The sequence below is a fragment of the Rhamphochromis sp. 'chilingali' genome (assembly GCF_963969265.1).
Source record: "Rhamphochromis sp. 'chilingali' genome assembly, chromosome: 18".
Lineage (NCBI taxonomy): Eukaryota > Metazoa > Chordata > Actinopteri > Cichliformes > Cichlidae > Rhamphochromis > Rhamphochromis sp. 'chilingali'.
In genome coordinates this window covers 5,920,709-5,944,932 of record NC_137945.1, presented here as the reverse complement: position 1 = coordinate 5,944,932, position 24,224 = coordinate 5,920,709, and the positions used below count along the sequence as shown (strand labels likewise).

General features: G+C 39.8%; 2 protein-coding genes across 3 annotated transcripts in view; one reads left to right on the top strand and one right to left on the bottom strand.

Moving 5' to 3' along the window:
* Window positions 1–24,224, bottom strand: part of LOC308385446 (uncharacterized protein) — a 538,971-nt gene that overhangs the window by 443,769 nt on the left and 70,978 nt on the right. The gene's annotated exons all lie outside the window — the stretch shown is intronic.
* Window positions 1,314–24,173, top strand: LOC308385454 (uncharacterized protein). 2 transcript variants are annotated; one of them, XM_080864368.1, is made up of 4 exons: window positions 1,314–1,429; window positions 4,816–4,921; window positions 15,289–15,885; window positions 19,930–24,173. In XM_080864368.1, the coding sequence occupies exons 2-4, from the start codon at window positions 4,904–4,906 to the stop codon at window positions 20,620–20,622; spliced, it is 1,308 nt and encodes a 435-aa protein (XP_080720494.1). In that variant the 5' UTR covers window positions 1,314–1,429; window positions 4,816–4,903; the 3' UTR covers window positions 20,623–24,173. The 2 variants fall into 2 exon arrangements, with proteins under 2 accessions (XP_080720494.1, XP_080720495.1); XM_080864369.1 differs by lacking the exon at window positions 1,314–1,429 and adding an exon at window positions 1,880–1,998.

The following is a 24,224-nucleotide window of genomic DNA, read 5'->3' as shown; positions in this document are numbered from 1 at the left end:
GGCCAGTCTAGGATATGGTTTTCAGTTTTGTTGTCCGGGTGGAAAATCGGGAGAAATTGGGGAGAATGGTCGCCCCGGGAGATTATCGGGAAGGGCACTGAAATTCGGGATTCCCCGGAAAAATCGGGAGTGTTGGCATGTATGTCCTAGCATAGCCTGTAACGTTATTGTGACGGACACATTATATGAGTGAACTTGACTTTATGTGACTTACAGGTTTGTTTGAAAAACAATTTGAAAAACAAAAACAAAACAGGTTCTTCCTCTTTACTGCCATCCTCCTCGCAGCGCAGGTTTGCAGCTGCTGAAACTAAACAGAGCTCCCTGAAAGGCACAGCCAATCACATTGGCCATATTTGTCACATGACGTAGGACTCCGGTAGAGAACGTAATTTAACTCTTTCTGCTCCACTCACTGAATAAGACGCTGACAGATCGTTTTTACTTACTATCGGGTTTGTTTTTCTTTACTCGAAGAGATCAAATTATTGGTGGGGACAATTCAATAATCGCTGGATATTGGTGGGGACGCGTCCCTTCCGTCCATGCCAAATCTACGCCCTTGATCCAAAGACCAAAAGTCAAGATGCTCGTCAAACTTAAAAAAAAAAAAAAAGGTACATTCTAAATGAATCTTCAGACGTCACTAATCACGTGACTCTGGCCAAACGAATCAAGCCTCGACACAGTGCTTCTGAAGCAGCGTGTTGATTTTTCTGACACACGCACCGGAGCGTCAGCTTCAAGCGGACCATCGCTACCTCTCACATCTAAAGTAGTGATGGTGAGATGAAGCCTCATGATGAACTGAAGCTTTCCATCCAATTGGTCGACTCATGGTTCGAAGCATTGTGATGATTCATTTGCTCTACTGCGCCATCAAGTGGACAATTCAAGTGAAGCGGGCACTTTGATTATAATGATGTGTAAACCTTATGTACATCTGGATAATGACACAAACTAGTGTTTGGTGCTTCACTTTTTAATAAACTAAAAGACAGAAATCAGATTATAGGATGTGTAGTGTTGTTTATTTATATTTTGGTGTTTATCATTTGTGATATTTATTACTGTGTGCATACTTTATTAGGAGAGACAAAATAAAAAAAAAAACATCTCTTCCTTGCTGGTTCCATCGAAGAAGAAATGCACAAGTAACTATGTAGCACGTACGTAATCCAATTCCACAACACGGTGTGATGGGGAATCAGCTGTTTTCCTGCCCATGTTATTTCGAATCTGGCGCGAACCGGTGAACCAGTCCCTGAATCAGTCACGTGGTACGGACTGCCCGCGAGGCCTCGAACGTCACTGCATACGTAATCAAAGCAAGCCTCGATCCTCGATACGCGCTTCAGAAAAACGCCCCCGCGATTACCCGACGCATGATTCGAAGCTTCGACACACAGGACACATCACTAATCTAAAGGTAAGTGCCAAGGTAACTTTGAACTGAGTTCAGTCAATCTCGAGTTTTTCGAAGTTTTCTGAATGACGCTTTCTGTTGCTCTCTGTGAGAGGAGACCGTTAAAGGCGGGGCTCTCCAGAGTGTAGCAAAACAGGAAACAGCTGCTGGGTGTGTGTAACTGTGCAAACGAATAGTTTAGAAACAGGGACGTGCAGAGGGGGGGGGGCTAGAGGGGCTTGAGCACCCGCCCCTTTCCTGATGAGTGCCCAAAGTGCCCTTTTGTTGAGGCAACTTTTAAAATTTATTTATTTATTTATTTATTTATTTATTTTATGTGTGTGTGTGCGTGTGGAGTCCTGTCTGTGCCCCTCAACAATAATATTTAACTATTAATCATAGTTTTGCTAAATAAAAGGATCTGGCTTGCATCAGTCACATGATCACATTTAACCAATGATCGCCCTCGACGGCAGAACGCGCTGGTTACGAGCCGGGAACGAGCTCACAAAGAGCACGCGCATTTTTTGCGGTCCGGAGCTGTAGGAGAAACACAAGTTAACTCAGAGACACAGACTGATGCGACAAAACCAGTGAGTAGGTGTACAGCGTACACTGTAGTGTGTAGCACCCAGGAGTATTAGCTTATTACGTACATGTTGGTAAGCTGTCTTGTTGCAACTGACTAACTGAAACAAACGAGCGTGCTGTGTGTGCAACAGCGCGACAAACATTACCTGTCCTTTTATTAACTCCACAAGTAGTGCTGGTCATAGCTGCTGGCTACCTGTGTAAGGCTGTCATGGATCTGTAGCTCTGTCACCGTTTTAGGGAACATATTTAGTTTTAAAGTAAGTTTCTGGGCATTTCCTGCCTTTCTGGAGGGATTATATTTCACTAAAAAACGATCTAATATGAATGTCCACATAATAATTATTATAATTATAATATATTAAAAAACACACGCTGTATTTTAAAGAACATACATTAAGAAGCAGATTATATTAGATTTATATTTTAAATAAGACAAAAGTTGGATTTTACAGCAGTAAAATGATTGTATCTCTACAGTTTAAACATGTAATAAGCTTTGCCCTGCACAGAGTGGATAGTGAAACAAATGGAATCATCATAAATACATTATTTCATATTTATTACTTCCCCCTCCTCATTGCTTTATTATTGATCGTGGACTTCAGGAAGACCAGGAAACACTTGACCCCTGTTTCAATCCAGGGGGTCAGTGTTGACATTGTGGAGGACTATAAATACCTTGGAGTACACATTGACAATAAACTGGACTGGGCTAAAAACACCACAGCACTTTACAGGAAGGGCCAGAGTCGTCTCTATTTTTTGAGGCGACTGAGGTCCTTCAACATCTGCCAGAAAATGCTGAGGATTTTCTATGAGTCTGTGGTGGCCAGTGCGATCCTCTATGCTGTTGCATGCTGGGGGAGCAGGCTGAGGGTCACAGATGCCAACAGACTTAATAAACTGATCCGTAAGGCCAGCAATGTTGTGGGGATGGAGCTGGACTCCCTCAAGGTGGTGTCGGAGAGGCGGATGCTGTCCAAGATAAAGACAATGTTGGATAACACCTCCCACCCACTCCATGACATGTTGGTCAGTCACAGGAGCTCGTTCAGTGAGAGACTGAGATTACCGAAAAGCACCACTGAACGACACAGGAAATCATTCCTGCCTGTGGCCATCTCCCTGTACAACGCATCCACTTAACACACTGTTTGCTGCTACAACTACACATGTTTCTTTTCCAAATATTTATTTATAAGTGACTTATGTATGTATGTATGTATATATATGTATATATTGTACTATTCTTAGTTAGCGTATTGTCTGTCTTGTCTTAATGTTGGTTTAAAATGGAGCACTGTAACAAAAAATAATTTCCCCCAGGGATCAATAAAGTATTCTGATTCTGATTCTGATTGTAGCTCTAGTAATAAATAATAATGTAAGGATGCCCATAGTATATACAGTATTCTGAAGAAGGTCTAAAATGTCACTGTGTGTGCATGTGTGTGTTTTATTTAGCTGGATTTAAAAAAATATTACTCATGATATAACATTGTGCAGACATGGCTGGTAAGGACATGAGGAGGAAACAGTAGGAGCTGTATGAGGCTACTAAAGGCAGTGCTATAACATTTTTCTGTCATCATTTTATTACAGATTAAGTGCAAGAGTTGTTAGGTGTGGATAATTAGATTATAGTTTATTGCAATAGCAAGTTGTGCCTTGTTCTCAGATAGACAGCAAGTGGAGAGTGATATATGAAATGATGGGAAGGAAGGAAGAAGAGAAGCAAAGAGTGATTCACAGGCAGAGCCGAGTTTATGTCACAGTTTTTCGTTGCCTTATGGTTCCAAGCGCTGTCACCAATCTTTGCATTTTGTTATTATCTCATGACACTTGTTTAATCAGCTACCATCTCTCCTGTGGACTTTTTAATGTCTACAGTCTCAGATCAACACAGCCCTGCCCTTCCCATATTAGATTCTTGATGAATGTGTGTTGTTGTTATTCAGCATGGTTCAATGTGCCCCTTTTTAACTTTGAGCACCCGCCCCTTTAAACCTCTCTGCACGTCCCTGTTTAGAAACGTAAGTGAGCCACGAGTATAGAAAGGTTAAGTTCCGTGAGTTGTTTTTCTCACCACTGATCACGCGCTCAACACTACACATACTTGCATCACACGCAGGGCTGGACTGGTCCAAAAAATCGGCCCGAGCATTTTGACTAGAGACCGGCCCACCAAAAATGTGACGTCATTCAGGGGTAAAACCGCAAAGGATTCTGGGAACTTGTGGCAAGAGGTACTATCGCATGCAGGCTTTCAATTGAACTCAGTTACACAGCGATAAAAAGAAACACAAAAATGGCAAGAAGCTGTTGTATTATTAACTGCAATAGCCGGTGTTGTGCCAAAAACTGATTGCTCGTATTTGAATTGCTATAAGTAACTTGTTGAGCTATAATATGTGAAACATATGTCAAATGCATCCCTCATGGATGACATAAAGTCAGCTCTCCCATCTCCCGGTATAACCGATGGCCAGTCCAGCTATGATCACACGCGCGCTCTCAAGCATCAGTATTGTACAATTCTGGGCATCACGTGATTTGAGGGTGTTCCCATATAACACGTGTGTATGTGTATATTGGTGTGTCGGCCCACTGGGCATTTGAGTCTAATAACAGGCCTCAGTCTCTCCTGCTATACTGCTAAATTTTGTATCGGTGCTCAAACCTTTTGTGTTTGTTTCCAATAAGTTGCCCACCTCGGGAAGCAAAAATGTGTTCTTTTACTTGTCAGGTGAACATATGAGACACTTTGACTCTTCAGTGCAGTGTGGAGCCTAACAAAGATCTGCTTTGTGTCCCAGGTGATCAGCAGGAGGAGAAGAGTCTGACGGAGCAGCAGAGGAACATTTTCAGCTACTTGGACTCAGCTCAGCCACTACAGAGAAAACAATGAGCTCAACACAGAAGGTGACAGAGCAGGGCGATATGACCAAAAATATTTATCACGATATACATTTGAAAATTTGCGATAATGATATAACTGACGCTATAATTGACACTAGACAAAATACTTTACAACTCCACAACTTTATTAAAAAGCCCATCAATGTATTTTCACTTAAACAAGCAGCTGTTTTTTATGTGTATTGAAGTTATAAAACAATTTAACAGTGCAAATGCAAATTCCTTGCTGACAATTTAACCAAAAGGCATTTCCAGTGGAAATTGGCCGACATTTGCTCCGAGGAATTTGCATTTGCACTGTTAATATTTTTGGTCATATCGCCCTGCTCTACGTTCATGTGTTACTGTTTAGGTTTAAATTGGTTTGATGTTTGGTGCCTTTTTCTTAATGTAAAAAGTCCTCAGGTTACAATCAGACATTTGTCTTCACTGAACCTGTTGGGTCTAAACTCAGACCCCGCTGTCTCCAGGACTTATTCCCGTGAAAGAAAAACAAGGCAACAGCGATCGATCGATTTACTTGCAAGTGAGGCCTCGTCGGTATCTCAGAAAGGCACTTAAAATGTCATTAGGGTCTGGGTCTGGGTGCAGTTCCCCCCTCCAGGGGCAAGGGTATCTAGACCCGGTCGGTAGAGTACGCTTGGGGAGTGTGATCGTGTGTATGTCTCTTTATGTCTGTCTCCACGTTGGTTGAGTGTGGAGTAAGTGCATATGAGAGCATGAGGGTGGGAATGGATGTTTGTGTCTGTGTGTGCCTGTATGTCTGTGTCTATATGTCAGGTTGGGTATCAGACGCCACCTCTCTGGGGACATCTCAGGCCCTCCAAGGTTTGGAGGCCTATCTCCACCCACCACCACTTCCCCTGCCAGTGGCGGACTCCCTCAGGTGTCGGTGCGTTGGTGGTTCTTTGTGTCCGGGGATGGGCGTCCGGGTACACACCGGCTCACTCCTTGGCGGTCGCTTGTCGGGGCCTGGAGCCTGGGGCTCGCTCGGGCCACTTCGGAGGTGGGGTGCCCCCGGCCTCTCGGCCTGGGGCTCGGTCACTCAGGCACAGCTGGCTGCCGGCGGAGCTCACGGGCGTGTCACTGCAACTCCCCCTGGCTTCTGCTCCGCGGCTGCTGAGTGAGCCCTCATCTGGGACTCTCCTCAGCTCTTACTGGGACAGTGGCGCGGCTGCCCCTCTGTTGGTCTTCCTTGGTCTCTTGTGTTCTGGGGGCCTCTGGATGTCTGGAGTTTTGATCTCCTCCATACCTGCTTGATACCATAAAGGACAGGGCTGTGGCTCCCCACACTCCCTAGCAGATCATTACATGGAGAAACCTCTGGAATACAAGCATGCTGATCCACACAGGTATGCACACAGGTGTACACACGGGTATTCACAGACGCGGACTACAGCTTTCTTGGCTGCTGCCTCAAAGCACATTGTGCGCTGTCTATCTTGCGTGCTGCACAATATCGTTTATTATTTAGTATCTACTGATATCTACTGCTAGCTAGTTTATTGTGATGGTGCTTTTTTTATTTTATTTATTAAGTTGCTCTTTGTTGTTTGCTTTCTCTTCTGTTTTTTTTTCTCCATACAGGTGATCCAGGTGTTTTGTTCTTTTTTGTTTGTTTTTTTTTTCTTCTTTCTCCCCCCCCCCCCCCCCCCTTCTCACCGTCTCCTCTTCCCTTTGGTTTTCTTTCCCTCCCTCTCTTTCTTTCATTCTTTCTCCCTGGCCTATCCCACAGTCATGTCTGTCCCGTTTGTAGCAACTGAAAATAAAATAAATTCATAATTATAATAAAGGTCAATCAAATGGACCAATATGGCAAGGCCATGATGATCCACTTGGTAAAATAAATCCGCTTGGCATCTTTCTTGGCCTTAAGACAACAATTCTGATGGCTATAGATCCAAACGGGACACAAAAAAAAAAAAATTATGAAAGATGTCATTAATGCACTAGTAATGTCTCATCTGGAGTATTGGTCAATCATTTGGTCAGCAGCTAATAAGACAGATCTTAACAGACTTTAGTTAGTCCAGAATAAGGCGTCCAGATTAGATGGCCATACTATACTAATTAAAAATGGACCGATCTTCGCCTCACAAAATGCGCTACTTGGCGGAACCCAGCTTTGCTTATCAGAGAAGTATGTGTCACTCGATAGAGCGGCTGTTGTCTGCGAGACCTGTCGGCGAACTGGTGGAGCATTTGGAGCCTCACTACATGCTTCCAAACCGCTGCATTTTTAATCTTAATCTCTTCCATACTGAGGTGAAAAGGAAGCAATTTGTCCCGTACTTCAGCTAGAATGGGGGAAAAAAAGACTCTGGAGTTAGTCTGTGTCCTGCAGCTGCCTCTTCTTCTCTCATGTTTTCTAAGTAGCTGACAGCTGGTAACTGTGCAGGGGCGGCTCTAGCAAAGCTTTGCCAGGGGGCAGGTAGGGCATTAACAAGTAAAGGGAGGCACAAAAAATACTTTTCTTTGTTATTTCATTTAAAGGACTAACTTTTAATAAATAATTATCTGAATCTTACAACCAAAGTGGTCATCTGATTAAATGTATAGAAATCCATTACTGTATATGGTAACTATTAAGTCTAATTTACACCCTTGTAAGCTATAGTCCTTTTTCCTTTGGGAAGGTACCATCTGTGCAGTTTGCAATTCTGTTGAAGAAAGATGGTGAATCTATTTACCGTAATTGTCGGGCTACTACCTGCTACTTTTTGCACAAGCTTTGAACCCTGCGGCTTTTAGTCAGGTGCGGCTTTTCTAAGGATTGTCCATGATTTTTGTGATATCGTAAGATGATTTGTTTTGTTTCTTCTGCTTTTGTACGGCACTACGTTGCCTGGCGGAAGGATCGGGGATCAAGAGTGGTATGTTGGTCACATGTCCATCCGCCAGGCAACGTAGTGCCGTAAGAAGTAGCGCGAAAAACAAACTTCAAAGTAGCGCTACGCCTTCAGCGGGAGGCGTGGATGATGAGCGGCGATAAACTTGCGAAAAGCAAGTTATGCCCAACTCCACCAGTGGATTCTGACAGCGTGGAAAAGTGTGAAAACATCCATGATCACCAACGGATTTCGAAGGGCTGGACTGCTGCATGATGGAGAGGAGGACACCGCCACGGCCCTTCAGAGGGTGTTCGACACTGACAACGAGGATTTGTTTGGTTTTGAAAGTGACAACGAAGGAGAGAAGCGGAGAGTGGATGATGAAACCATCATGAACCTGTTCGTTTCTGACACTGGAGAAGAGGACTTTGGTGGTTTTAGTGCGCAGGAAGAAGAGAAAGATGGTGAATGACTGACTTTTCTTCTTGTTAAAGCTAGAGCTGGGCGATATAAGATTTTTTCATATCACGATATGTTTTTTTCATTTCAGGCGATAACGATATATATCACGATATAAGCCAAATAACTATATTTGTAAGATTTAAATGTGCCGTTGCTCACAAGTAAAATGTGAAATAATCAGCAGCTTGTTTTTATTTAAATATTTATTTCCCATAATAAGTTCAACAGGGTAGATGTACTTAAGGAACATGAGACTTTTTCAGATAAATAAAGGCAAATATTGCAAACTACACAAAAGGCAGCCGCTAAAGCATTTAAGTTTCAAAATAGAACAAACGAAACAGACTACTAAATTGTCAATTCCACTTAGAAACAAAATATTAATTCTAAAAATAAATCCTAGTTTGTTTTACAGAAGAACAGACAAAACTGACTAACCTTTGTCAATATCAAATAAACTGAGAACTAAAAGGAAATTCTCTATCTCTCCTTGTTGTATAGCTTAGCTTTTCAAACAGTTTTAACAGTTACTTTAGTCTGACAAAAGCCGAATGACGAATTAGCGCTTCCAGTCAGAGACTGAGGCTACGTCCACACGTACACGGGTATTTTTGAAAACGGAGATTTTTCGTTTTAAAAAATAATCCCGTCCACACATAAAGGCAGAAATGAAGGAAAACGCTGCTATGAACATGCCAAAGCAGCAGGTGGAGCTAGATTCCTAACCGTGCAGAAATGTTGGCCAATCAGAAGTCTAGAAGCCTCGGTGGGAAAAAGTAAACAAAGCTGGGGCATAGAAGCAGAACCGAGTCGTATGTGTGGAGGGACAGTAACTGTGTGTATATGTAAGCATTTAAACACTGCAGAGAGTAGAATTAACAGTAACAGTATTGTAGAAATTCATTTCACCGAAACAATAACGTGGCGCACAGTGTGACGCATGCACCAGTTTATTGTATTTCCAGACTTGCTTTCGGCACAATTTACAGTGCACGCTACTCTGTTTTTTGTCAGACTTGAAATAGCCGAAATACCTTCACACTACGGAACTTCTATGGCTCTTCCGTTTGACAATCTCTCCGGCATTGGAACCATCATCTGTTTTCTCCTCGGTAACCTTCGGTCACGCTCGGTTGATTTTTCTAGTCGGCACACTCATTTCCTCCATTACCCGCTGGCTCCATTACCCGCTGGCTGCTTCCCAAACAAACACACGTGCGGCTTGGCACTTGTGCTGTACATAACAAGTCACGCGACGTGACGCTGCGGCTGTGATTGGTTCGGCTCTACGCTACTTAATTTGGATTGGCTGACCTTTTTTTTTCTTTTTTTTTTTTAAGAGGACAAGAGCGGCGAGGTCTATCGCGATAGTTTAATTTCTCTATCGAGTAAAAGTTATATCGCGATACATATCGTTATCGTTCTATCGCCCAGCTCTAGTTAAAGCCGTGTCACTGCACCTGAGCCTAAAAGGTAGGCTGAATCGATGTTTCTGGTGTGCTGTAGGTTATTGTTATGTACTACATTTGTTACTCATTTATGAAGCACAGTACATGTTTCGTACTTGTAATTACCGCTACTTGTACATATACCTAAAAAGTTATGCAAATATGTACCATAACTTGTTTTTCAAAATATTAATAAAAGGGGTGTGATGAAAGATTTTTAATTTTGTGAATTATGTTTAGTTGTAGCTTCATTTAAAGGAAGAAGAGCTTGTGAATTGGAACCACCACAGGAAAAGAGAGTGAAGCCATATGTGTAGAAGAATGCGGTGACATACGATACTACCTCCTGTGTTAACAGACAAGTTAACAGTCTTTCTCTCCTTTTATGGAAATGTTTTTTGTATTCTGAACATGCCACTCCTACTTCCTTGAAAGCTCACTTGAAGTATAAATAAAGGATGCTCTGAAAGCCCTGGGCGGTTTTTCTGTGTCACATCTGTTGTACACACGTTGGCGTAGAGCAGATCAGACTGTGAGCGCCCATGCGCATGTAAAAATAGATATCTGAGATGTGAGTTTCTTTGCCTTCTAACAAATTTCTCCTCACAGGGTGTGTCTCCAAACAGCCATCTCTTTCCTGACAATTCCCTTTGTGCATATTCTCTTACATATGATAAGTCAACATTGAAACACCTGCGGCTTTTAGTCAGGTGCGGCTAATGTATGTGCGAAACAGGATTTTCCCCTGATTCTAGCTTGTGCGGCTAATATTCAGGTGCACATTGTAGTCCGGGAAATGTGGTAATTATTGTGGAAACATGATTGATTATTTCTGTGCATTTGATGTACACGTGCATTAAATTAAAGTTGATTATGTCGATTAAGCATCATGAGGGCGGGGGTGGTTCTAGGAGATTTTTGCTGGGAGTTGGCAACTCTATTAGTTAGGTTGTTTAATATTTCTGATGAGTACTCTTTATAATACTAGAATAGGAAGGATGGTGCAGGTTTAAGTTTATTAGATTGACGTGTGTTGCTGAACTATAAAATATTTGAATAGAATAGAATTCAACTTTATTGTCATTGCACATGCACAGGTACAGGGCAACGAAATGCAGTTTGCTTCCATCCAGAAGTGCTTTAGCCATGATATAGATATATTACAATATATATTAGCAATAGTATAGATATGTAAGTGTATTACAGAAATGGGTCTATTATGGTATGTTATAATGTACACGGTATGAAGTATGTTATGAATATGCTATAACTATAAGTATGTACAGGCTGTAGTGAGTACAAGCTATGAACAGGATATAAATATGAAAAACTATACAGAAATATGAGATATACAGCTATACAGAAATGGGAAATATGCAAGTTATAAACAGTTGTTGAATTAAAAATTATCGTATTTTACAGAATGATTATTTATACAGTGGTGCAGTTAAGATAAGTGAGATATGTGGATAATTTCTACAGAGGCTGTATAAAGTGCAAGTGGTTGTGAGTGGTGGTTCAGTCCATGTTATTATTGTGTGTTTGAGGGTACAGTTGTCCATTGTGTGTGTGTGTGTGTGTGTAGGTGGTTGTGGGTGTGTGTATGTTCAGTCCATGAGTTAACGTGGGTCAGATGTCAGGAGGCAGAGTTCAGGAGTCTGACAGCTATGGGGAAGAAGCTGTTCCGGTTCCTGGTGGTCTTAGTCCGGAGGCTCCTGTAGCACCTCCCAGAGGGCAGGAGGGTGAAGAGTCAATGTGATGGGTGACTGGGGTCTTTGATGATTTTCCCAGCCCTTTTCAGACACCGCTTCCTATAGATGTCCTTTATGGCAGGAAGTGGTGCTCCGGCGATGCGCTGGGCAGTTTTCACAACCCTCTGCAATGCAACCTCTGCCTTCCGGTCCGAGGCAGAGCAGTTCCCGTACCAGACTGTTATACAGTTGGTCAGGATGCTCTCAATGGTGCAGCGATAAAAGTTCACCAGGATGTCTGAGGACAGGTGGTTCTTCCTCAGAGTCCTCAAGAAGAAGAGGTGCTGGTGAGCCTTCTTGACCAGCTTGGAGCAGTTGGTCGTCCAGATGAGATCCTCGGAGATGTGGACTCCCAGAAACTTGAAGCTGCTCACACGCTCCACAGCCGTCCCCTTAATGTAGATGGGTGGATGTGGGTCAGCATTGCTCCTGTAGTCCACGATGAGCTCCTTGGTCTTCTCGGTGTTAAGCAGCAGGTTGTTTGTGTCGCACCACTCAGCCAGACGATCCACCTCCTCCCTGTAGACGGCCTCATCGTTGTCACTGATGAGGCCAATCACCGTGGTGTCATCTGCAAACTTAATGATGGTGTTAGAACCATCGGCAGGTCTGCAGTCGTGGGTGAACAGGGAGTAGAGGAAAGGGCTCATTTGGTATAACGGAATAGCTTTAGTGTCTTGTTTTTAAAACTTGAGTATGAACTTATACAAAATGTGTTACACGCCTTCGATGGGGTTTTGTTTTTAAACTGTTTTTTTAACAGAAAAGCAGAGACAGGAGACATCAGTTGCGTTCGGTCTGCAGGCTCTTCCTCGTCTGGTTTATTAACAGAATTTAACAACGTTCTTTTCTTTTCATTTAGACACACACATTTCTCTTTTAACATCACAAACATTCAATTAGGTCCATAGCTCAAACCCTTTTGGTTACCTTGCACTCTCACAAGAATAAACTTACAAAATAATAATTGTATATGAACGTCCTTATTTACAATAAATCTGTAACCAATTCTGCTGCTGTTCAGCATCAAAAACATTTCTGTGCAGCACCACTAACACTGCAATTAACTCATTCACTGCCAGCCATTTTCAAATCAGGCAACTCCCCACTGCCAGGGTTTTTCAATTGACGTCTATAGACGTCAATGGCAGTGAATGAGTTAACCCACTTATGTCGCCTTCATACTTTTCTTATACTTTAACAGATTCAAACAATATATTACATTTGTAACCAATAAACAAAAATATTCTTCCATTGCTCACAAACAGTTCACAATCATCCACAAACAGTATACATCAGACTATTTACATTTGACACATAAGAACTGGGTAGGTCCTAATCAACTGTAACTTCCAATAATGTCAGGATAAAAGAAGTGTCTTAAGAGCTGCGTTTGTCACAAAATAAAACAGGTAATAAGACCAGCTGCCTATTTAGACTACGAGTGAAATGGCAGCTGCCATTACAAATGGCGGTATAGTTAGCTTTCTTTCCATCGGTGAAAACACACTCTCTCACAACATTCGCAGTCTTTAAACTAAGACAGGAAAAAGGTTTCTTGCCTTTATATGTACATTGCGGTGAGCAAACTTAAACTACTAACCTGTTTTTTTAACAGAAAAGCAGAGACAGGAGACATCAGTTGCGTTCGGTCTGCAGGCTCTTCCTCGTCTGAGGCAGAGACACGTTGCAACGGCCTATCGCACTCACCACTATCTCCCCCTTGTGGCAATGCCACGCAATTACATTGTCCATAACTCTAAATGAAAAGTGCAATACCACCATAAAATCAGGTCTTTTACATCAAAAACAATTCACAAAAAAATTACAATTGTGACCATACACTTGTGGGCGTCACAAATGCAGCAAGATATTTATTTAAAAAACAGTTTTATTGATTACAAAAAACGCTATATCGGATTCATATCGGTATCGGCAGATATCCATATGATATCGGAATTGGTATTGGACATTAAAAAGTGGCATCGTGCCATCTCTAATACCAATATCGATGAAATGCATTATCAACTTTCTTGGCTTCCTGTACAGGCTAAAATATTCTATGGCTTACTTGTAGTTATAAAGAACGCAATTCTGTTAAACACGCCACATTTATTCTGCTCAGCTGCAGTATCCAGATGAAATACATAATGATATTATACGATTTTCAACAAACTGCAATTTAGTAAATCCTCGAGTTAAAAGTAACTTTTTGTAAAACTGTTATATTTAGAGCAACTTTTATGTGGAATATATTGCCTTTTAAAATTAGAGAATTAGTAACTATTCAAAACTTCAATGAACATTTAAAAGCTGATTTACAGAACTTTTAGTTGTTGCAATATTGTAAGAGATTTGTTTTTGAAATTTCTGTAATGTGCCTCAGTGTTATTATTGTTGTTGTTGTTGTTGTAGTTATTGATTGCTTATATTTTAATTGTGAAACCTCACTGTGGATGTAAGAGCCAAATTATGTGGATATCTTGAATCCACTTTATTGTATAATATTTTATGTGATTGTATTTGATGGAAGACGAGCAACATCTGTTGTGGAAGCTAATGGGGTTCTTTTTGAATAAACAAATAAACAAACATAGGATTTATTATCACTGAATAATTATGTATAGAACTATAAAAATTATAGAAATATGTGTTAGAAACAGCGTGTGTGTGTGTGTGTGTGTGTGTGTGTGTGTGTGTGTGTGTGTGTGTGTGTGTGTGTGTGTGTGTATACAATCAGGAGGGATGGGCTTGATTTTAGTGTTTTAACAGTCATGAATTATTTTTAACACCAGGTTGGATGTAATGTGTTAGAACTACCAGCAGGTGGGGATAAGAGACCTTTAAGGTGTTTGGTGCCACACTCCACCTTCAGGTTTAAAACTAGTGTTAACCCTTTACAGCCGATCGGAGCGGGCACGCTCGGTTTTGCGTAACTATTTTTAAATCCCGGTAGCTCTGCAACCACGTAAGCTAGCGCAATCATTTTTTTTGCATATGAAACTGGAGGAGTTGTACTTACATCTTATGCCATCAGCTTGTCCTAGGTCACAGTTTCCTTCCACATATAGCTTTGCAAAAACTGCATAAAAATCACTTGCAGCAACAAAAACATGATATTCCAGAAACACGCTTCGCCGATCCGATCAGCTGTTTGTAACACTTCCTACGTCCATCAGCGCGAACTATCACATGACCGCATGACCTGCCCGAAACCGGAAATGACGTCATTTTGCGGAAATGTAGTTTTTTACGATCGGGGCCTTATGACCCTATACTTGTGTTTTAAAAAGTTATGTTTGAGTTTATGACTTTCTGTGTCGTTTCTGGGATGCTTAGGACTCATATTGCACTGCTGGAAATAGTTTATTTTGATGCATATGCTGTTATTTTGCAAATTTGCACTATAATATTTATTTTCGTTTTTCCTGCAGTATATAAAAATTGGTGTATTTCAAAAATAAAACTATGAAGACACTCAAAATAAATTTCCTGTGGTTGGAAACTAGTTTGTGCAACTTTTTTGTATTTACAGTTTTGAGGGATAAGCCTCTTAAATTTCTCTAACTAGAAATACATGTTAAAAAAACAAAAACGATTTTCAATTTTTTTGTAGTTTATTGCACTTTTTTGCAATTTATGTAATTACTATGCACCTAATGCAGACATAATATTAAAGTTTGGGCTATAATGGTTGTATTGATGTATAGCAACTTGAAATGCTCCCAAAAATGGCTCCACAGCATGTAAAAATATAATATAAGCTCTGACGGACTTGGTTCTATGGTAGGTCTTAAAGGGTTAATGGAGGGAGTTTGAAGGTTCAGTTTGTTCCACAACTGCATTTCACTCACTGCCTCTGTTTGTATCTTTGTCAGGACCAACATGGAGCGAGAAGTCAGCGCTCTCAGGAGGCCGACAAACCTCACAGAAGAAAGAGAGAGAAAAGACACACCTGTGACGAGTGTGGGAAGGATTTTACTAGGAAGGCTGAACTAAAACGTCATCAGGTCATCCACACTGGAGAGAGACCGTTCAGCTGTGACTTGTGTGGAAAGTCTTTTTCCTGGAAGCGTGCTCTAAAAACACACCAACTCATCCACAGTGGAGTTAAAGCGTACAGCTGTGATCAGTGTGGCAGAGCTTTTACTCAAAGTGGCCACTTACAGAGCCATCTAGTTACCCACTCTGGAATTAAGGCATACAGCTGTGACATCTGTGGAAAAACTTTCAGCCAGAGAGGGTACCGAAATACACACGTACGCATTCACACCGGACATGATGTTTACTGCTGTGAACAGTGTGGCAAAGAGTTTATAACAGACGCACAGTTACAAAAACACATGTTTACCCACACTGAGGAGAGACCTTATAAATGTGACCTGTGTGAGAAGTCTTTTAAAGCTCCACGTTACCTGAGACAACACCAACAGATCCACACCAGAAAGAGACTCTACAAGTGCAGTTACTGTGAGGTATGTATTTATATTGTTATCTTGTCATTTTAGCCTGACTGTTTGGAACAACTCTGCTCATTAAACTGTGTTAGCATGTTAGCAATTCTACTGCATGGAAAAGCAGCTCTGAGTGATTATTCAGATTTTCATGTCAGTTATGATTTTAGTATTACTGTAGTATTATGGTGGTAGTATTGTAGTTATTGCAGCCCAGTAAACTGAGTGTGTTAACTGAAACAATTTCATTCATTTCATTTATTTATTCATTTTCAGGCACAACAAATACCTATATTGAACATAAAATACACAAAACAAAAAACAAAAATTGCCTGAAAAAGGAGTGGGACGAAGAAAACTTATTAAATCCCACCCCTATACTCACTCATCAACAAAAAAAAACAAACTTCCCACAGCTACGCCCATCATTGCATACAGACCCATCAACAGCCCCGGGCACATACAAGCATCTAAGCGGCAGCTCGCAACCAACAATTAGAGCCTTCATAACTGAATACAGAATATATAAATTATAAATTGCATTACCACAGGTAACAGGCAGTAATAATACAAGTAACAAACACACATACATATACATACATATATATCTACACACACAAGTACATATATGTACATACATACGCACACTTTATTTATTTATTTTTTTTTGGAATCCATACCACCAATGGTAAGAGGACAGACATTACAGAGCACACTAAAAACCATCATTGAGTATACTGTGACCAGACCAACTTTTTGTAGAGAAATTTAAATATATGAATATTTTTGCATTGTTTCAATTGTAAACTCAGACTGTTCCAGATTTTCACACCACATACAGACACACAAAAGCCTTTACGGGTTGTTCGAGTTCTGGGTAATTTGAATTCTCCAAATCCTCTAACATTATAAACCTTTTCTCGAATTTCAAATCTAGTTTGTAAATTTGCCGGTAAAAGTTTAGTAAAAGCTTTATACAAAATTATGGATGTATTGTAATTAACCAGATCCTGGAATTTAAGTAACTTTACCTGAAGAAAGAGTTTGTGAGTATGATCTAGATAACCAGCCTTGTGAATAATACGCAGTGCTCGTTTCTGTACTGTGACTAATGGATTAGTTGTATTTTTATATGTATTTCCCCACACTTCCACACAATATGTAAGATATGGAAGAACCAGGGTACAGTACAGAGTACGAAGTGCATCTTTATCAAGGAATTGTTTCACTTTGTTCAAAACTGCGAGGCTTCTAGAAATTTTGGTTTTTATGTGTCTGACGTGGGGTTTCCATGAAATTTTATTATCAATTATAACTCCCAAAAATTTGTTTTCACTCACATTATCAATTGGTACACCTTCAATGATAATTGGTAATTCTATATTATATTTTAAATTACCAAAAAACATTGCTTTAGTTTTATTTATATTTAATGATAATTTATTTATATCCATCCATTTTTTAAATTAATTTTAGCTCCCTGTTTACGGTCATTACAAGATCAGTATAATCATCGCTACTGAAAAATATGTTGGTGTCATCTGCGAACAGTATGAGTTTAAGTACTTGAGAAACATCAAAAATATCATTTATGTATACATTGAAAAGTTTTGGTCCCAACACTGACCCTTGGGGAACACCACATGTAATACCAAGTTTCTCTGAATGGTAATGCCCTATGCTAACATATTGTTCCCGACCTGTTAGGTAACTTTTTAACCAGTTACCAGCTTTCCCTCGAATACCATATCTTTCCAATTTATCCAGTAAAATTGAGTGATTGATTGTGTCGAAGGCCTTTTTGAGATCAACAAAAATACCAACTGCATATTTATTTTTATCCAGTGTATCAGTAATTTCTTCTACTGCCTCAATTATCGCCATTGAAGTGGTTCTTTGCGTTCTGAAACCATACTGACCAACATTTATTATTTGATGTTTTTCAAGGAATTTTTCTAATCTTGAATTAAAAAGTTTTTCTAGAATTTTTGAGAATTGAGGCAGTAGAGAAATAGGCCTATAATTGGTAAAACTGTGTTTGTCATTACTTTTATATAGTGGTATTACTTTCGCAATTTTCATTTTTTTTGGAAAACAACCGGACTGAAATGATAAATTACAGATATATGTTAAGGGACTAGCAATATTCAGAATAACCTGTTTAACTACAGACATATTTATGTCATGATAATCCATTGAAGACTTACTTTTACATTTTAATGTGATATTTATTACTTCTTGCTCATTTGTAGCTGAGAGGAACAGTGAAAAGGGATTTGATTTTATATTACTGTTGTTTTCAATTTTATGACACGGGATGTCCGCTGCTAGTTCGGGGCCAACATTTATGAAGAATTTATTGAACCCATCGACAATATTACTCATGTTGTGATTTTCACCATTTGCATCAGTAAAATATTCAGGATATGATGTTCCAGAAGATCCTTGTTTAATTAAGTTGTTTAACACATCCCAAGTTCCTTTTATATTGTTTTTATTTTCATATAATCTTCTTCTATAATAAAGTGGTTTGCTCGTTCTTATAATATCAGTCAATTTATTTCTATATGCTTTATATCTTTGTTCCACTTCTTTTGTTTTTACTTTGATAAACTGTTTATACAGATTGTTTTTCTTTTTGCAAGCATTAATAATTCCTTTTGTGAGCCAAGGACTTTTTATCTTTTTTTTCTTTGTCATGTGTTCGTTTACAGGACAATGTTTATTGTACCACATAGTAAAAATATCTAGAAAATTATCATAAGCCTTGTCCACATCTGACTCTTCATACACCGAACTCCAATCTTGTTGTGCTAAATCGAAATTGAAGGCATGAATTGCTTCTTCATTTATTGTTCGCTTTGCTATCATGATCTTGGTATCTATTTTTTTTAAATCACAGTCACACAAAGTAAAAACTGGTAAGTGGTCAGTTATATCACAGACAAGCAGGCCACTATTAGTTTGGAAATCCATGACATTAGTAAAAATGTTGTCAATAATAGTGGCGCTATGTAATGTTATTCTGCTTGGCTTTGTTATTGTTGGATATAGTGATAAGCTGTACATTGTGTCAGTAAAGTCATCAATGGCTTTTAACCTTTTGGATTTAGCAAATCAATGTTAAAATCACCACAGATAAATAGTAATTTTTGGTTCACCGAAGCAAACGTTTTTTCTATCCATTCATTAAAAGTGTCAATACTTGAACTGGGTGTCCGATATATGCAACTTATTATAACATTTCTCAATAGTCAAACATTCCAAAATTCCATCAATAGCCATAGACATAGTTGTTACAACATTATATTTTATAGAGTTATGAACATATATAGCAACCCCGCCGCCCGCCTTATTTAATCTATTCATGTATTTTAAATCATATCCATTCAAACAAAAATCTATTCCTTTATCGACATTGAACCAAGTTTCAGTGATGGCTATAACACTAAAGGGGCGAGAAAATTGTTGCAAATAGTCCTTAATGAAATCAAAATTACAGTACATACTTCTGCTGTTAAAGTGAATTAATGAGAGCTTCCCGTCTAGGTTAATTTCTTTTTCATATTGTTCCTGAGTGAAATAATTACAATTTTTAACAAAAGAAGAGAGAAAGTTACTTTCAGAATCTATTTCTGGATCTATTATATTATGCTCCTTATATTCACAATCTAGATCAATTACTTTCTGTTGAAGAACTAATTTCAACGTGTCCATGTCATTTCCTGGTGTAATTGATACATTGGTGTCAGTTATACTTGTCCAGATCCTCCATGTTCCTCACTATCAGTACTTTTGCCTCTTCTGGTGTCCCGTTTAGCTTAATGAAAATCTTACAGTTTGTTACCCATGTATGTTGTATTTTACTGTTCTTCTTCAGTTGCCTTGCCTTCCTCGCGTTGTCTGCGTTTTTTCGTGTCAGATGCTCATTAATGAAAACGTCCGTGCCTTTCAGTTTACAATAAAATGTAATTGGACGTCTGCAGAGATGCTCTTTATTTCAGGCGACGTTCAGGATAAAAATGTTGAAGGACTGACTTACACTGTCTTTGTGTCTTTGTTTAGAAGCAGAGCGACACAGATGGATCCAGTTCTCAACCCTGTCATCACTGTGGTGGTGGGAAAGACTTTCGTTGTGACGTCTGTGGAAAAACATTCAGTCAGCAAAAGAACCTAAAAACACATCAACGTAGACACACTGGAGACAAACTGAAATACTGCAAAGAATGTGGGAGAAGCTTCACCACACCAAGTGAGTTAAAACAACATGAACTGATTCACAGTGGGGTTAAAAAGCACCTCTGTGATCAGTGTGGGTCATCCTTCACCACTGCATGGGGGCTTAAATCACACAAACGAGTCCACACAGGAGAGAAACCATACAAGTGCAGACACTGTGACAGAAGCTTCTCAGATTCAGGTAGTCGTAACAATCATGAACGTACACACATGGAAGGAAACTACAGCTGTGACCAGTGTGACAAGAGCTTCAGGAATCTCAGTTCATACTCCACACACAAACGATCCCACGTTACTAATAAACTGTTTCACTGTTACCAATGTGCCAAAACATTCACCTCATTGTCTGCTCTGTGCAAACATCAGCGTGATCACTCAGGGCTGAAATCACTCCCATCACTGGATCACAGTGAATCTGCAGAGACAGAAAGATCCTCTGGTTTCAGTGTCAGACTCAAAAAGCTTGAGATCAGGCTCCACAGAGTTCAGATAGAATCATTTAAACTTGTGTTGAACTGAACTGGTTGCTGGGCTGAACTTCTACATAATACAGATTTACATGGGATCTTATTTTCTGTCGTTTTACTGAGTCAGTTTTGTCCTTTTTTTCTCTGTCCTGCTTTTGCTCGTCTGTAAATAATTGAAACTCAGTCAAATAGTTCATTGTTCTCCAGCAAAACGTTTTGGAAACTCATGTTTAACCTTTAAAACTCTGACATGTTTTAGCACACAAGGCTTCATCGGGGAGTTCACTCATGATTGGACCATGAGAATAAAGGTTTTTAGTTCTTTCAAAGAGAGTCTTGGAGGTGTTTGATGTTTCTGTTTTTTCTGAAACCACCTGAAAGAAAAAACATTTTTCTTGCTTTATGTAGTGTGGAAGTTTTTTAATGTTTCTTCATCTGTGATGTTCTTGAATGTGTTGACATGAAGATGGTACAAATAAACTGTCCTTTTAGCTTTAGCTCCTAATTTATTCATTATTTATGGATGTAGCACAGCAGCAGTTTTTTGATTAACACATGGAGGGCTCGGGATCTGATGGTAAATAATGTTTTGTGTCCTTGTACACATCATACAGCTCAGCTGTTCCACAGATGTCAGGTTTACACAGTGGGATGGTTTGTAAGAACGCAGCTCTCCTGTGGATAAATCTTTACTCTTAGCCTCAGGACCTCACACAGTCCCAGCAGGTTCGGTCAGAAGATTTATCCCTTTTTCATTTCTATATGATTCTTCTTGCTTCTAAACAAAGATGATTATGATGATGAGTCATTTATGAAAAAAGAAGCAAAAAACAATATTGTTTTATGAGGATTTTTATGGCAGATTTTGTGCATCAACATTTTTGTAAATGAAAATGTTGAAAGGATGCAAAGGAGGAGGAGGGCACAAGAACTCAGCACGTGATACTGACTGGAAGCAACACAGCTGCTGTTGACAAAGCAGCAGAGTCAGATATGAATGTGTATTGAATTCATCGTGTAAATATACCAGATTTATCCACATACGTCAGTTTTCACCCTTTTTTTTACTTTCAGTAAGTTTACTTTTAGTTTATTTTTACTTTCTGAAGACGCAGGAGAATCTGTTTCATCATGATTGAGCATTTCATTAATGTTACACCCCAATGTTTTCATTTGAACCCCAAGTGTCATTGTCTTTGAAAAAGCACAGAGTATAATGCATCTATTTTGCAAAAATAAATAATTACATAAGTGTTTCAACACTTTCAAAGAGGTACCCTGTTTTTCCTTCATCGTATCGTACAAATAGAGATAATATAATTATCTGAGGAACAATTGTCAATAAGCAGAGAAGTTATTAAAATATTAATGCAAGACATGGAAGCAGGTGGTGTTGTTCCCAAATTAGGAACAATATTTTAAAATTACTTCACAATTCTTCTTGCACTTCAGATTGTTACAAACTATCAGAATGTAAAGAAAGTCAGAAAATGGACAACCTCAGCTTATAAAACTGCTATTTTTTACGGAGCCCCGCAGGGGACATGGGAGAAAAAAAATTAGGGAGGAAAAAAAAAAATTAGGGAGAAAAAAATAAAAATTAAGACGGACTTTTGCGAGCTCTCGCAAAAGTATTGCGAGAGCTCGCAAAAGTTTTAGCCGCATTCTTCGGAGGCCGCCAGCTCGAAGCCGACCGGGAGGTCGAGGCACGATTTGCCGGGAAAGCGGTGTTCCTCCCGGCTGTAGTAGGTCTCGACCTCCCGTTAGCTTCGAGCTAGTGGGTGTCAGATCTCCAAAAACGTCGGAGCACTTTTGCAAATATGTGATGTCTTGTAAACCGAGCAGGTATCTGACGTTTACACAACTACATTCACGCCTCAAAATATCTTAAAAGTGTATTTTGTGACCCAGAAAGAGCAATATTACAACTAAGTAGCTGCCGCCATTGTTGGAATTCAACTTTCGCGAGAAAGTTTTGCGAGATCTCGCAATACTTTTGCGAGCTCTCGCAATACTTTTGCGAGCTCTCGCAAAAGTCCCTCTTAATTTTTTTTTTTCTCCCTAATTTTTTTTTTCTCCCATGTCCCCTGGGGGGCTCCGTAATTTTTTAACCACAAACCACTGGATCAATTTCAAGGGTTTTGCACTTGATTTTTATTTTATCATAAAACACTGCAGAGATGCAAAGAAATAATCATTATAACAGTGTGCAACTGCTCCACATTATACTGTGTCCAAGCTTCAGATGTCTCTGAAGCGACACTTTAAGAAACTCCTGCATAACTTCGGGGTGCACAGTCCACATTGCACAGTGACAGCACAAAGACCCACACAGCTGGATTTGGATATTTAACATTCTTTCAGTAAAAATGAAATCCTGCATGAGTTCATGAATATCTGGCATTAATCAGATGAAAGCCTCTGCTGTAGCACCCTGTCATCCATTCATCCAAGAGATGTAACCAAGATACTGCCTCTATTAGATAATTATTAGATAATCATTTTTGAAAAATAATCTGTAACATCAGATTAATTTCAGATTTTTAATGTCAGATTTTACACGGTCAGGTGTAGCTGAGTTTAACTCAGAAACTTTAACTTTAACTCAAAACGTATTTTAAATAAATTTCAAACGAGCCATCATGATAAAGGGAATGTGTGCAGTTTTGGTGCTCCGTAAGTTCTGTGCTGAACAGCATGGCTGACTCTTCGTATCTACTATTGCCTCCACAGTCTGAGTCCACACAGGTAATGAGCCATTATGACCAATTATGGAGTCCCCTGCCAGCTCACGCTTTTTTTGAGATTATGTCAAAAGGTTTCTTTTGCCCTTTTGCAAAGTGGGTAGTGGGTTTTTCCCATTCTATGCAAGGCCACCTGGGTTGACTGGAAGACTGTTTACTTAGCCTGGCAGGGCGAAGGACACTGTCTCAGCTGAAGTCTGGACATACACACACACACACACACACACACAGACATATACACACATGCAGATGTACACTCATCCCCCCTCCCCCTCCAAACGCCTTCAACACTTATTCCCTTCCGATGCTGACGGTGAATCAAGGAGACCAGCGCATAGGCTGCAGGCCCGGATGTACTGTCTACACTGACTGTCTCTCACCCTTTACCCACTCCTGTTGCTTGTCACGTGTTTCTTTGGTGTATTAAGAGTTTTTTCATGTGCAGAGGTGTTTTTTTTTTTTTTCTGTTCTTAAACTGATCTCCCTGTTGAAGCTCAGTCTGGGGGGAGTTATTTTTTTCTCCTTATCCTTCCTCGTGTGGTGCATCTTCCATTGTTATACCTCTCTGACCTGTCTTCACCATGTGATGTTTTTGTGTAATGTATGTATGGTTGGAGGGTAAGATGGCGACGCCCTTGCAGGTCGGCAGCCATAACATGAAATTTCCCCTTGTGGGACTAATAAAGGTATATCAATCAATCAGTCAATCAATCAATCAACTAGGGAAGCAGATGCCATTTCGGTTGCCAAAGCAATATGTAAGAATATCATCCCAGAACACGGGATTCCGGAGACTATTTATAGTGATGATGGTCCACACGTTGTAAATGAAGTGATTGGATTAATGGCACAGCATCTAGGGATAACACTAAAACATCATTGTTCATATCAGCCACAGTGCAGGGTTGGT